General features: G+C 39.9%; 1 protein-coding gene across 2 annotated transcripts in view; it reads right to left on the bottom strand.

The window, feature by feature from the left end:
- The window catches only part of LOC109403791 (regulator of G-protein signaling 17), a 165,719-nt gene that overhangs the window by 120,781 nt on the left and 29,728 nt on the right, over positions 1–15,210 (bottom strand). For both annotated transcript variants that reach the window (XM_062852833.1, XM_062852834.1), the window contains exons 3-4: positions 12,505–12,669; positions 12,115–12,306 (exon numbers count right to left, since the gene is read on the bottom strand). In XM_062852833.1, coding sequence (XP_062708817.1) covers positions 12,115–12,305 — 191 coding nt within the window. In that variant the 5' untranslated portion in view covers position 12,306; positions 12,505–12,669. The remainder of the gene's footprint in view (positions 1–12,114; positions 12,307–12,504; positions 12,670–15,210) is intronic.

Genomic DNA, 15,210 nt, shown 5'->3' with positions numbered 1-15,210 from the left:
CAGGAATCCCTGCAGCAATTCTCAAAGGAATCCTTGAATGAACTCTTGGTGGAATCTCCTAAGGAATTTCTGGAGGAAGCCCTGGTGGAATCCAAGGAAAAATTTTTGAAGAAATTCCAGGAGGAATTTCTGAAGGAAACCTAAAAGAAGTTTCTGAAGAAATTTCAGGAACAAGTACTGAAGAAATCGTAGAAGAAATTCTTGGAGAAATCCTGAAGAAGAGTTCGTGAAAGAACTGCTGGAGGAATTCCTGTAACAGTGCATGAAGGAATTCCTGAAGAAACCCCAGCAAAAATACCGGAAGCAAGCTCAACAGAAATTCCTAAGGAAATCTTTAAACAATTCCTGGGAAAGTCCTGGATTAATTCCTGGATAAATCCTGAACAAATCCCAAAAAGAGTTGCAATCGTTGGATGATTTTTTAAAATAATACCTGGAGTTGTCCCTAAAAGAATCGCACAAGGAATTCTTGGAGGAATACCTGGAAGATTTCCTGGAAAAAAATACACCATGATAAATCCCGGAAACATTTCCATGAGGAATTCCTTAGTAAATCCGAGGAGAACTTTCTTAATAAAAACCTGAAAAGTGGAGCGGATCTGGTTGGATGGTTAGAACACTTGACTATCACGCCGAGAACCTGGGATCGAATCCCACTCCCGACAAACTTACAAAATGTGAGTTCTTCCTTCGGAAGGGAAGTAAAGCGTGGGTCTCGAGATGAACTAGCCCAGGGCTAAAAATCTCGTTAATACAGAAAAAAAAACCTGAAAGAATTTCTGTAGAAAACCCTGGAAAAATCTGGAAGAATTCATGTCTGTAGTAATTTCTGGACGATTTATTGAAAGAATCCTGAAACTCCTGGATTGATTTTTGAATGATCTCTGGTAAAATTTTCTTAAAGAAATCCTGGAAGAAATTCCTACGGAAATACTTCAAATAATTTTAGATCGAATTAATGGAACAATCTCTAGCGTAGAATAAAAAAAAATAGCAATTCAACCAAGCTTGTTATTTGAAAAAAAATCTATAATAGGCTTGAAGTGGTGCTCTTAGAGGAACAATTGGCGAAATTTTTTATGGTTTTTGAGAAAAAAAGTTTGATACTTATGGAAAAAATCCTCAATTATTCGTTTTTTCTTGAGAATTTTTCTGGAACTGTGATAATCTTAAGTTGGCTCGGAATAAAATAAAAATTATGGCGGCTAGAGGAGGAGGAGGGACTAGTTTCCGAAGGAATTTCCGGCGGCATGCGAAGCTGTCACCAAGTGATACTATGTCGGTGATATGCTGATTAGTGTCGCTACCCAGGAAGAAGCAATTCAGATAGCGGAGGAAGTTCATCATATTCACGCCTAGAATCCGCAAAAGAGTTGTGGTAGCATTGCATAAATAGAGCGCGGATGAGGAGAAAAGTCTGAACGTGACAACCGAATATCCACCGAAAAAATTCTATAATATGTAGCATATTACGATATTGAGATCAAAATGTGGTATTGGTTTGATTGAAGAGATAAAAGATCCTAAAATAATATCCTAAATTTACTCCTGGAACATCATTGTCAGGTCATATTTAGATCTCGTAAGATCTAACCAATAGCAGCGAGCTATTTGTTTGATCTTGAAATATCAAATTTCGATGTTATGTAGATGCTCCAGGTACATTTTTCAGATATTATTTTCAGATCTTTTATCTCTTATATCAATCAAACCAATATCACGTTTTGATCGTCAGTACTTCACCTTCACCCGAGCTACAAGACACGGCTGGAATACTGGAAAGTTGCTCAACGGCGAGAACACTAAATTGAAGAGAGGCAGGCTGATTTCCAAAGAAAATATAGATACATAAAGAAGAAGAAGAATTCCCGAGGGAACCCCGGAAGAATCAATGATAGAATTCCAGAAAAAAGGGATCCTTGACAGATGAAGGGATCCTTGACACATGTAGGAATCCTAGGAGAAACTTTTAAAGGAAACTCAGGAAGGATCAATGAAGGAATTCCCGAATGAATCCTGGAGAAAAAAGCGGTAAGAATTCCGGGAAAATACCGGAAGAAAGCCCTGAAATAATTCAGGTAGGAAAAAATAAAGGATTCCCGGGAGGAATCTCTTATTCCAAAATCTCTAAAGATTTCCTACAAGGGTACGTGAAGATTCTATGAAGAATTTCAGGGAAAACTGTGAAATTAATCTCTACAGGATTTTCGGGAGGAACTAGAAGATAAAACCTGATAGGAATTACAGGAGAAATCTACGGAGAATTATCGAGAGTAAATGGCAATTCTGAATATATCATTTACGAAATATGGATCTTCTGAACAATTTCTCGGAAAACAGTATGCCGAAATATTGTGTACACTCTTAGAAAAAATCATGTAAATTTAAGTTCACTTGGATGTACATACATAAAAGAAGCCACCAGTTTTACACAAATTTACGTCTTTCATCACAAATAAAATCGAGATAGCAATCGCTAGAACCAGATCGACGATAAAACATATGAAAGTAAAATAATGAACCGGGTTCGAATGCTGATCTGTTGATTAGGAGGCACGGACTATACCTCTCGGCTATATAACCGACTGGCGAAGAAGTAGATAAATATGAAACTGTTTCTACGTACCTGATCAGATTGGTTTGTGCACCAACTCGAACTTACATTATGGGTGTAAAATTAAGTAAAATTAGTCATTCAATCATGAATTTTTTACGTGCGTTGATGGTTCAACCTTTTGGAGACGGATGGGTCACATTAGCCCAGCCGAGAAAAATGACCTTCACAAACGTGTTCTAGACCAGCAAGGTTGCAAAGAATTAAGTCACATGTAAATTCCTATATTTTTAAGAAAATAATTTTCAAGATATTCACTTCAAAAGTACAGTCTTATAGGATACAGGGCGCAGGGCGGATATGGTTACCTAGAAAGAGTCTGGACGACATTGAATACCAAAATTATGCCGTAACTACGCTAACACTTACTCGTTCCAATCTCGATAGGGCGTATTGGTTAACGTGCAACTTCTGCTTGAAAAATGAGATTCCTGCACGGCACATCTTATCATCAAATTTGCTCCTGGGATTTAATCCTCTAAGCACGTACACTGTGGTGCATAATTGATCGGACAAACGCTGATTTTCATACAAAATGGCCAAGTTTGAGATGCTGTAACTATGGTTTACATTGATAGATTGAGTTCAATTTTTGACACGGTACTGCTTATATGCTGAATTTTACGTATACAAGGTACAAAATGTTTTCGTTCACAGGTTTGAGCGTGGCAAGGCGTTCAAAATGTACAAAAGTGATCGGTACCCCTTTGATTTACACGCGTGCCGCTGTCCGATCACTTTTGCACATTTTTCAACGCCTTGCCACGCCCAAAACAGTGAAGGGAAACATTTTGTACCTTGTATATGTAAAATTCTGCATATTAGTAGTTCCGTGTCAAAAATTGAGCTCAATCCATCAACGCAAACCAATGTTACAACATCCCAAACTTGGGCATTTTGTATGAAAATCAGCGTTTGTCCGATCAATTATGCACCACAGTGTATTTGCTATTTTTGTTTCTTTTTCCAAGTGATCGTTTTAATCACATCAAAAATTAAGACACCCTCTGAAATTCCTTGCGACACCACTGCACCTGGCAGAGCTAATGTAGAAGGTACGTACATATATAAAGAATCCACTACATTTGTGATACGTCAACAGTGACTGAGGTGAATGTCTCACTTCCACTATCCCGGATTGCATCGACAGGTAGAACCATCGGAAGGTCACCTAGAAATTATACGGATGATGTTCCGGAAATAATGAGAATCAGTAGTAGGAAATATGTACTCCACTTTCCAGTCGTATACCAAACAAGCAGCAGCTTCATGCAGGTTGATGATGCCTGCACGAGGCGAATGGTGGAACCATCATATCGAAGGATTAGGGTAAACAGGTATAATATGCCCCCCCTAAGCAGAAATGGCAATATATCTGAAACTAGCGCCTTATTCCATCTATTGTTCACTGCAAATCGTTGTTACTAAAGTTAGTGAAGTGTTGCATGCGAACTTTGCCTTTGGAGACGTGGCTATGGAAGCGTTGGAACGTTTTTCGAAAACGTTCCAAAATTTGCCTTTTCAAAACAAACGGGGCAATACGCCCCCTCCAAAGAAAAACGTCCAGCCCCGTGATAAAACTGTCCCAGGGGATAATTCCACCACATGCTTATCCTAGAAGGGTCTTTCAACAAGTGTTCAACTGCATAAAAATTGCAAAGTAACACAAGCGAACAGAACTAGCTTCGTTTACAATGAAGTAAGCTCACAAGAGGTAAAATATTACGCCAAAAGCCTCGATTTCAGACTTTTTGATATTTTTATTGCTTTTCTATACCAATCCACTAACGGACCAGCTTGATGGCAATAATTCTTCAATATTTGAGATTTCTAATCGATCACACATGCGAAAAGCGCTTGGATCGCTAGAAAATGAAGAGGGGCGTTTTGCCCCGGTGGGGCGCATAATACCCTTTTACCCTACATCCAAGCCAAAGATGATTGCAGCTCTGTATACGGATCATCAGTGCCTATGAAACGGTTACCAAACATTAGCTCGTCGAAAAAAAAACGGAAAATCCGAAAATCATTTTCTGCGTCAAACCATAGAGCTACCTTCCGTGTAGGTAAAGGTGGTTTTGAAAGCACACCCAGAACGGACCACATTCATAAAATTTAGATCAACAGTTCTGAAGCGCCATCCACACTGACTGGCACTGACTGGTTGCAAGCCGAGGTCGACGCAGGCAGACACAAGAAACCCTAGTAGCCACGTCAAAGGTTCAGTTAATTATTCAGTAGCCCCCTTTCGTGTTTTTATGTCTTGCTCGGTCTTTGTGCTATTCGACGTCGTATTTATGCCTCCGCTTGAATTGGTCGTTGTTGGAAAACCGAAAAGAACTCATTCTTGCGCCGCCGGATCTTTGGCTCGGCATGCTTGCTTATTACCCACATTCGATTGGCTGTTGGGGAGGCAATTGGGTTGTTTAGTGAATAAAATATTGCTATTTTCTACAGCCTAATCGAAAGAGCTCATTTTTCTGAGTATAACGTGATTTTATTGGATTCCAACGCCTTTGTTTTGATGGTTAAATTAACAAAACAGTTTTAATTTTCGTGGATACAATGACAGTTCAATCGTTAAAGTGACAGTTCGACCCGAACAAAAAATTTTCCCCATACAAACTTTAAATGCATTTTAAAAATAGTTCCCGGACTCCAAAAATTATGAAATTTTGGATTTCGACTAATTTTTGGGCGGAGAATCCGATTATGAAATAATCCGGATACCCCTAAAGAACCCAATTGTTGGAGGACACTGCCATGATGGTATAACGACGTCAGAGAAATATTTAAATCAATGCCACGGTGCCACACGGCAAATGAAATATTTATGAACTTACCATTTAGCCCTGCGTGGTTTCGGAAAACGAGGTGGAAATTGCAGCAACAATGGCAATACCGCCGGTACCGTTGACATTGGTGGAAAATACATGAGGAAAAAACAGAGAAAACCAGAATTAAATGTATGGCTCATTCGTGTACGGGTTCGAGGTTTGAATGAGGGCATGGATCGATTTTGGCGTTGATCAGGCTGTTAAATTTTAATGGTTTTGGATATTCGTTGTTATTTCCATACAAGTTAGATATGACACGAATGCCTCAATACCATTAACCCTCTAATACCCAAACGTTTGATTTTGATCTAAATATCATTTTTCGTCATCTAAAATCGATTTAAACATGTTTTGGAAGATGATTCTTATTAATTCTCGATATCGTGAATTTCAGTTTTTGATTTTTCTAATTTTTATTTTTGAACATCCCCACACTTTTATATTTTTCCTGGAAGCCAATTTGGGGAACGGATTTTTTGAGATGAAAACATTTTGAGATTTTATGATTATTGTTAAAATATTATTATATTAAATTTTTTTTCACAGAAAATTTTATTTTCCGTGTAATTTTAAGGAAAATAATTTTAGAGTGTATTCGATTCCCTTAAACTATTAAACCAGGATAGAATGATTTGGGAAAAATTTAAAATATGTTAATTGTAGCGATTCAATACAAAATAAACAATGACTTCTGAAAGGTGACTAAAACATCAATTTTTCAATGATTTAAAAAAAATGTTAATACGCTTTAAAATACACCAAAAATCATTTTGAGATACACAAAACAGTCCTATATATCAGCCAAAAATATTAAAATTTTGTTTTCCCACGAAACAAAAATTACAAAAATGCTCAAACTATACCCCGTCTAAAGGCGGGGTTGGGTATTAGAGGGTTAAGTGTCGTTAATAAATAGTAATACTGACAAGATAGATGATACATCATCGTCACTTTTAAATTGTAATAACTTCATATGTTACATCAAAACAGTTGTCATGGTTGGCTTATGAATTAATGCCGCGAGTGGAGTGTTTAGGACAGTGGTGTTCATCCTGCGGCCCTCCAAGCCTTAAGATGCGGCCCGCGGAGTACTCGTTAAATTTAGGCTGACACAAATTTCGATTTTCTCTTATGTCACCACCCCCTCGGAAAATTTTTGCCGAAATTCGACATTTTGAGTGGGGACACAAATAAATTATTTAAGAAATTTTAAAATTTAAAAGTGAAATTAAAGTCCTCGAAAAAATTTCTTTGCAAATCCGATGAGTTTGACGATTTTGCCTAATTGTTTGGGTAAATTTTAATCAAATTCATTTATTATTTATCATCCTCCCCCTTGACGAGTCAACGAGCAAAGTGACAAACGAAGAAAATGAGATTTGTTCCGGTCTTATTAGGAAATCAAACCAAAAAAAAATTGCTGATCAATTTTCACAGTGTTGAACACAAATTAAATCTATATAAATAAAAATGGAGTGGTGTTTGTATGTCACGAATAGGCTCGGGAACGGGTCAACAGATCGACATGGCTCTTTTATTCTTGCATTCCGCCAGGGCTCCGACGTGTTCGTACGAAAACAAAATTAGAAAAAGTGACCGGGAAGGCAAGAAAATGGGAAAATCTGAAATTCCATTTTGACGGGCATTTCTTCATGGAACCGGATGTCAAAAAACAGAGTAGGCAGGCAGGACGACGTTTGCCGGGACTGCTAGTGATAAATAAACAAAAAGAACAATTCGTTCTGGTAAGATTCGAAATCGCAACTCCGAAATATTTCGGTATTTCAGCTAAGTCACGAAGCCAGCTTATAATTATTTATAAGTGGTACGAATCAAATAGAAGTTTGTTCAAAATGTAAACTTGAATCATTTAAAAATTATTTGCAGTTTTTAAGCGCAGTCAATGCAACGCTGAGCAAATATTTCACCAGGCATTGCAATTTATCTCATCTTTCCATCTTTGGAGCGGGATAATCGAATTGTACGAGATCATCCCAGTGCTCTTGGATTTAATTTTCCATAACAATCTTCTGTTCATCTGATCATCTGATTAGAAACGCAATCTTAGCAAACCGGAAAGGCTGTGTAGACATCATTCTCGAAAGCTTTGATAGTACAAGGGAGACGGCTGGTAGAATTTAGATTATTTGGTGAGGGAATATAGAGTAATTATATTATGTTTTCACTTCAAAACCGAATTAGCGACATTTTTTCTTTTACTTCCGCTGCGTTTGTCTTGCGTTAAACACAATGTCGGAAGTGGGGCGCTGTATTGTACACCTGCTAATCTATACAGCGCCCCACTTCCGACATTGTGTTTAACGCAAGACAAACGCAGCGGAAGTAAAAGAAAAAATGTCGCTAATTCGGTTTTGAACTGGAAACATAATAAGTTATCACGCAATGTAAGTTGCCTTCTTTTCAATTTCAGCACTCCAAGCTCGAAGATCTAACTATGAACTTTACTTTCGATGAGCTTTTCATGCTGTGTCAGGATACGTAAAACTCCGACTTCCCTTACCGGGATGGCTAGACGAAATGCGTTTAACATAAAAAGAAGCATCTGATAGCTAACGTTATTGAAAATTATTATATGTATTACCATATATTTTTTTTTTTCAAATGTTGAAAAGAAACATGTTAAACAAGTTGTTTAAAATGGAATAAAGACTACAATTGATTATATCGCTTGAAAGCTGTAGCTTTTTCTTGGATTCTAGTAATTACAGTTAACAAATAAGGTATTTGGAATGATTTGATAATTCGACTTCTCACCACATGTCACTGTCCATAAACTAGGAATACTTATTGTTGGCCATCTTGGGGCAGCCTACCCCCTCATAGACTTTTATTAAAACATAATTTTTAACGCCTAGGTATATGAACTGTTGACTTTGGCTAAATCATTCCCGCCCCCTCAGAGTCATGATGCCACTTTTTTCGAGAAGAAAATGAAAATGCGTTTCTCAGGCGGACTTCCTGCTATAAAGTATCGTTGAAAAAGAAATGGACTCAGATTTTGCCTGTCCCAGTATTAAAGTAGCAATTTAACGGGAAATTCATTGACCATTTCCCTATGAAGATACCACGGAAATCACACTACTTCCAAATTATACGGATGTTACCCCAGATCACCGATATACGTTCTTATGTTCCTAAAACTGATCAAGTTTATAAAAATTAAACATTTATTCACTCTCGCTGTTCGATTAACTGTCAAGATGGAGCAAGATCATCTTAAGATGACGAGATGGATTATTGCTGTGCCATCTTTGATTAGGGATATAATCTTTTGGCAATTTTTCATCGTAATAGGCTGTTTTACCTCACGCAAATCTGACAGGAAAAGGCCTACTTTCCCACACCAAATAAACAGTGCTGTAATGGTTCATTACAACACTGATTTGCGTTGCGTAATGAACCATTACAGCACTGTTTTCAGTGTTGATCAACTTCTTGATGCTTTGGGGACGCAGTTTTGAAAAATTGTGACAACTACACAGTAAAACCTGCTATGATCAGATTTTCTTAAACAAGGCTATGAACATCAGTGTGCAGTTTGATGGAAAAGTTTTGTTAAAAACTATCCTCAAGCGATAATTTATGAAATTGCAAAAACCGTTGTACGCAACTCGGTGCAGAACTCGATTTTGACAGCCCTCGTCGTAATTATCCAACTCGGCAAGCCTCGTTAGATAAATGTACGACTCGTGCTGTAAAAATCTTCATTCTGCACCTTGCTGCGTAAACTACTATTCCTCCACACAAAGATAATCTTTTGATCAGATGATAAATGTAATGCCTGTATTTCACATTTCGCCTTTTCGAAGAACATAAAAACACAAAGCACGAAGTTTTTGACAAAATTCTCAACAAATCTCAACTTGATTGCCAATATTTTTTAATTTTCACTGTTTGTTTAAATTTCTATTATAAGACTCACACATTTTTCGAAACAAAACTTACGAGTGGGACTCGAACCCAGTTCCTCGACGTGATCATCACGTGCTTTAACGTTTATACGATTTCATTCGTACACTAATGCGAATTTAACTGGCATAAGACGAAAAATGCCAAGTGAAGTCGTATAAATAATCATCGCAGTATGCAATTATGCGAATAAATTTGACACTGCGAGTTCTCTCGCACGCACCATGTTCGATTTTTCTGCATAAGTTGTCCCGTTATTCATTTTTTTTTTGTCAAAAGTTATCCCATTGTTCAATTTATACGGATTTATACGCTGATCCACGATTGATGAAAAATAAGGAGTGTAAAATGTGAGGAGTGAGATGTGAGCAATGTGGAGAAAGGAGTGAGCAATAGAAAGTGAGGAGCAGTGCGGAGTGAGGCATGAGTGGTGAAAAGTGAGGAGTGAAGAGTAGTGTAAAGTAAGCAGTATAATGTTAAGAGTAAGAAGTGAGCAATTAACAATAAGAAGCCAGGGGCAGTCAAGAGTAAGGAGTGAGTATGGAAAAGTGAGAAGTAAGGAATAGGCAGTGAAAGGAGTGAGAAGTAACATAGGAAGAGTGACTAATAATGAGTGAGCAGTAAAGAATGACGGGCGAGGAGTGAGTGAAAGTGATGAATGAAAAGAGAGGAGTGAGAAGTGTGGAGTGAGCAGTAAGAAGTGTGGAGTGAGGAGTGCGCAGTGAAGAGTGCCCAAGTAACAATCAGCATGCCTTGAAGGTTTATTCATGTTTTATCCTGGTTTTATACGAGCATGTGAAAAAGCTAGTTGTTCTATATTAGTTTTATGTGGTAGTTTGTTTTACTTTGCACCTTTGGCATTCCATAAAACTATCATATGACTACTGCTATAAACATCTTCAATTAAAGACTAGCAAGTAGTGATGGATTGGTTTTATCACTTATTATATACCATTTCAATAAAGCTTTCATTTGCGGTTGTTGTCGGAATGATTTTTTTGTAAACAAATACACAAAACTGTGAGGCAATGCATAAAACCAGCAAAAGATTTCGTGGCCGTAACATAGACCAAAAAATGCTGTAATAAAACCGCTAGTTCTGTCATGAGCTCAGATATGACTACCTCAGGAGGGTTAGTCCTATTGGAGTAATCATCAGGAACACAGAGTTTTATCAGAAAAATATGTCGTCCAGCCGGGATATTTTTTTTTTAAAGACACGGACACGTTCAATGCTTCAGTGAGCTGTTCGCTCTTTGAAGGAAGCACGACACTAGACAACGGAATAGCATGCAACGCCCAGTGGCACAGCCGAAAACTTTTCCTGACAGCTGCGGCGGGAATCGAACCCGCGCTCCTCAGCACGATGCGACTAAATGCTTGGTGACACTAGCCGCACGACCACGAAGCCATTGTGTATTTATGTAAATACAGAAGAATCATTAGTTAATATTATGATTTTACGTAAAGCTTGAGATCAAACTTAGCGATTCAACACGTTTCCGTCTTGCTTATTTTCAGGAAAATTACATAATGTCTTTGAAACTCCGCTATGTTGAAAAACTCTAAGCACCCAATTCCATCGAGTAAATTAAATGCATTTAACTTCCCATTAATGCACAGTTTGTGTGGCGCACTTTTTTGTCATTATCACAGTCACATTCACCACAAATTTCCCGTGGCATGTCTCCTAACACGTATTAAATAGGGAAACAAATCTAAATTCCAGATCAACATCTTTCCTATTGATCGCTGTATAAAAATCCAAGCATAATTTATTCTGAAGATCGAACATTATTAGTGAGAAATAAACAGAACAAATGTTTGACAAGTCAGAAGATGGTTTTATTTAGAAGGTTGTATCGTGGATACGATAAAATTATGATACAACCCGAAATCCTAAGCCGATTGGCATACGAAAGTCCTGTAGATTGTAATCAGACTGGGCCAACTAGCCAGAACGTGGGTTTATGGAGGCATATTGGAACTCGAGATGACTTTAAAGTCGGTAACAATGGTTTTATGTTTAGGTTTTTTGAATCGCTAAAAAGCTTCGATAAAATTAAAATTGTTACTTGGGTGATATTTGACCAGTAAGGACTGAGGAATGAGGAGTGTGGACCAGTGAGAAGTGAAGGAGTTAAAAGTGACAAGTGAACTGTAAGGAATGAGTAGTGGGTAGTGAAGTGTAAGTTAGGGTGTGAAAAGTAAGTGAAGAAATAGAAGAGGGTAATGAGGGTAATGAGAAACGAACCATGAATTGGGAGGATTGCAAAGCATCGAGAATTGAAAAGTGAGAAGTGAGCAATCAGTAACTTAGAGGGTGTTCATGAACTGCAACGAGTATGTACACGAGCACAGCGAAAACTACATATTTGTTTAACATGATTGGTCCAAAAAACAACAAATATGTATTTTTTAATTGGGTTTCGGAAGTCAAAAGGGCTTTAAAACAAAACCGAATGTTTCGAAAAGCAAATATGAAATGTATAAAAACTTAATTATTTAATTACTGTCCTGGTACTTAGAAAATTAATCCGTGGCATTTTTTCCTCCTAATTCCAGGAATACATTTTAAGACCATAATAGCTACCCTCATCAAGGCACCAAAATCGATCCAACCGCAATGTTCAACGTTACATGCAACTCATTGCTTTTAATGACCGTGAAACGCACGTCACACGTAACAACCACGCCACCACCGAAAGAAAGAAAAAAAAAAGACCAACTTACCATGAACAAGAGCAGCACCACAAGAAGCAGAAGCAGCACGGCTTCTGCGAAGGTGGTCGTTGTAGCGGCACAACATTGGAGGTCGTTTCCTGCGTTCCACTCAAAGCCGAATTAAGTGGACCACTTTGAACAGTCGAGCCCATGCCACGGAGTCGACACCCCGCCGGCAGCCCGTCTACACTGCAGGACATTCTGAGAGTTATGACATCGTGGAGGGACAAGAGCAAGAGAAAAAAAAGGGAAAATACATTAGACATGAATGAAGCGGACGATAACCCCGGCGCGTAGCCCGGAGCAATAATAAGCTGCCCTGGGTCACGAAGCCGGAGGGGGTTGAGGACAAAGTGTATGTATGTATGTGTGTGTGCTGCAGCCAGCAGCCAGACTCACCCAATTTGAAGGGTAGCGGTAGAAGTTGTTTCGCGCTTAAAACAACTTCTGGCTCTACGAATGTATCACTACCGAACTGGATGGGCTGACACCGGTCGCCCTCGTAACCGCAAACGCCATCGCCCGGTATCCCGCCGCAGATGCCTTGCCTAGGTTGTTCACGAGCTGAAATTGAAATAATAATAAGCTCCGTTAATAGATGTTTTCAACGCAAACAGTTGGGTACACCATGAATGTAGCGCTTCGGTTCCCATAATGTCGCCAGCCAAGTTGAGAAGGTGCAGCAAGTGGAGACGCATGGTTGCTGAATACCTATAACACTTGAGTAAATGCTTTCCGTCAAGCATTTTAACCCACCATCAGTCGCTTGCGTGTACTGAGTACACGCGTCTCAGAAAAATGCAAAAAAATAATCGAAATTCGCACCAAATTGAACCGGGTGTTGGTCCTATTCCAAGATCCACTCTTCTTCTTGTTAGTAAGGCAGAAAAAAAAATGAAAAAATGCACGGAAAGTACTCGAAAAATACGTAATTCTAACCTCACATTTTAAATGTGTACTCAGTACACCGGCGCGACCGCTGGTGTAACTTTTTTGTGAACCAGACCGTTACACGAGCGGTCGCGTCGTGTACTCAGTACACGGCATACGCTTTCAATTATGGTTTATATGCTTTACTAGATACAATGTTGGTGTCTTCGGCAAAAATGTCCAACTGGATAATGCGCGTCTGATAGTGGACATGTGGAACCGGTCAACACGATCTGGTCCTGTCCCGGGTGTCGGAATGGCCCTCGCGGGAACCTGTTTCGTGGACATTTCAGTTATGGCACCAAAACTAGGCATGCGACCGCTCTATCTTCATGATTTTTCATGTACATCATCTTAGTAACCATGAAAATGGCCAGTGACCTCCCTGGCTAACCCGTGGCCACCGGAATGTGCCCTGGAGGAACCTGTTTCGAGGACATTTTGACCATGACATCAAAACTAGGCTTGCGACGGCTCTATCTTCATGATTTTCCAAATCAATTATTTTAGTAACCATGAAAATGACCAGTGACCTCCCTGGCCAACCCGTGACCACCGGAATGTGCCCTGGAGGAACCTGTTTCGAGGACATTTTGACCATGACACCAAAACAAGGCATGCGACGGCTCAATCTTCATGATTTTTCATACCCATCATCTTAGTAACCATGAAAATGACCAGTGACCTCCCTGGCTAACCCGTGGCCACCGGAACGTGCCCTGGAGGAACCTGTTTCGAGGACATTATGACCATGACACTGAAACTGGGCATGCGACGGCTCTATCTTCATGATTTTTCATATCCATCATCTTAGTACCCATGAAAATGGCCAGTGACCTCCCTGGCTAACCCGTGGCCACCGGAATGTGCCCTGCAGGAACCTGTTACGAGGACATTTTGACCATGACACCAAAACTAGGCTTGCGACGGCTCTATCTTCATGATTTTCCAAATCAATTATTTTAGTAACCATGAAAATGAGCAGTGACCTCCCTGGACAACCCGTGGCCACCGGAATGTGCCCTGGAGGAACCTGTTTCGAGGACATTATGACCATGACACTGAAACTGGGCATGCGACGGCTCTATCTTCATGATTTTTCATATCCATCATCTTAGTAACCATGAAAATGGCCAATGACCTCACTGGCTAACCCGTGGCCACCGGAATGTGCCCTAGAGAAACCTGTTTCGAGGACATTTTGACCATGACACCAAAACAAAGCATGCGACGGCTCTATCTTCATGATTTTTCATATCCATCATCTTAGTAACCATGAAAATGGCCAATGACCTCACTGGCTAACCCGTGGCCACCGGAATGTGCCCTAGAGAAACCTGTTTCGAGGACATTTTGACCATGACACCAAAACAAGGCATGCGACGGCTCTATCTTCATGATTTTTCATGTACATCATCTTAGTAATCATAAAAATGGCCAGTGACCTCCCTGGCTAACCCGTGGCCACCGGAATGTGCCCTGGAGGAACCTGTTACGAGGACATTTTGACTATGACACCAAAACTAGGCTTGCGACGGCTCTATCTTCATGATTTTCCTAATCAATTATTTTAGTAACCATGAAAATGACCAGTGACCTCCCTGGCCAACCCGTGGCCACCGGAATGTGCCATGGAAGAACCTGTTTCGAGGACATTATGACCATGACACTGTAACTGGGCATCTATCATCTTACATACATACATTTATTTGTTCAACATCATTAAGACAAGGCATAATCAACAATAGTACGCCACAATACTCGGTTTGTGGCTGCCGCTCTCCATCCTCGGTCGCGCCCAATGCTCGCCAAGTCACGCTCCATCTGGTCCGCCCACCGTGCTCTCTGCGCTCCACGCCTTCTTGTGCCAACCGGATCCGTTGGAAACACCAGCTTTGCAGGGTTATTGTCCGGCATTCTTGCAACATGCCCTGCCCACCGTATCCTTCCGGCTTTGGCCACCTTCTGGATGCTGGGTTCGCCGTAAAGTGCAGCGAGCTCGTGGTTCATCCTTCTCCGCCACACACCGTTCTCCTGCACACCGCCAAAGATCGTTCTTAACACGCGTCGCTCGAAAACTCAGAGTGCTTGTAGGTCCTCCTCGAGCATGGTCCATGTCTCGTGCCCGTAGAGGATCACCGGTCTTATTAGCGTTTTATACATGGTGCATTTGAG

Source organism: Aedes albopictus, chromosome 2, assembly GCF_035046485.1.
Source record: "Aedes albopictus strain Foshan chromosome 2, AalbF5, whole genome shotgun sequence".
Taxonomy (NCBI): Eukaryota; Metazoa; Arthropoda; class Insecta; order Diptera; family Culicidae; genus Aedes; species Aedes albopictus.
This window is presented reverse-complemented; position numbering and strand designations above follow the sequence as displayed.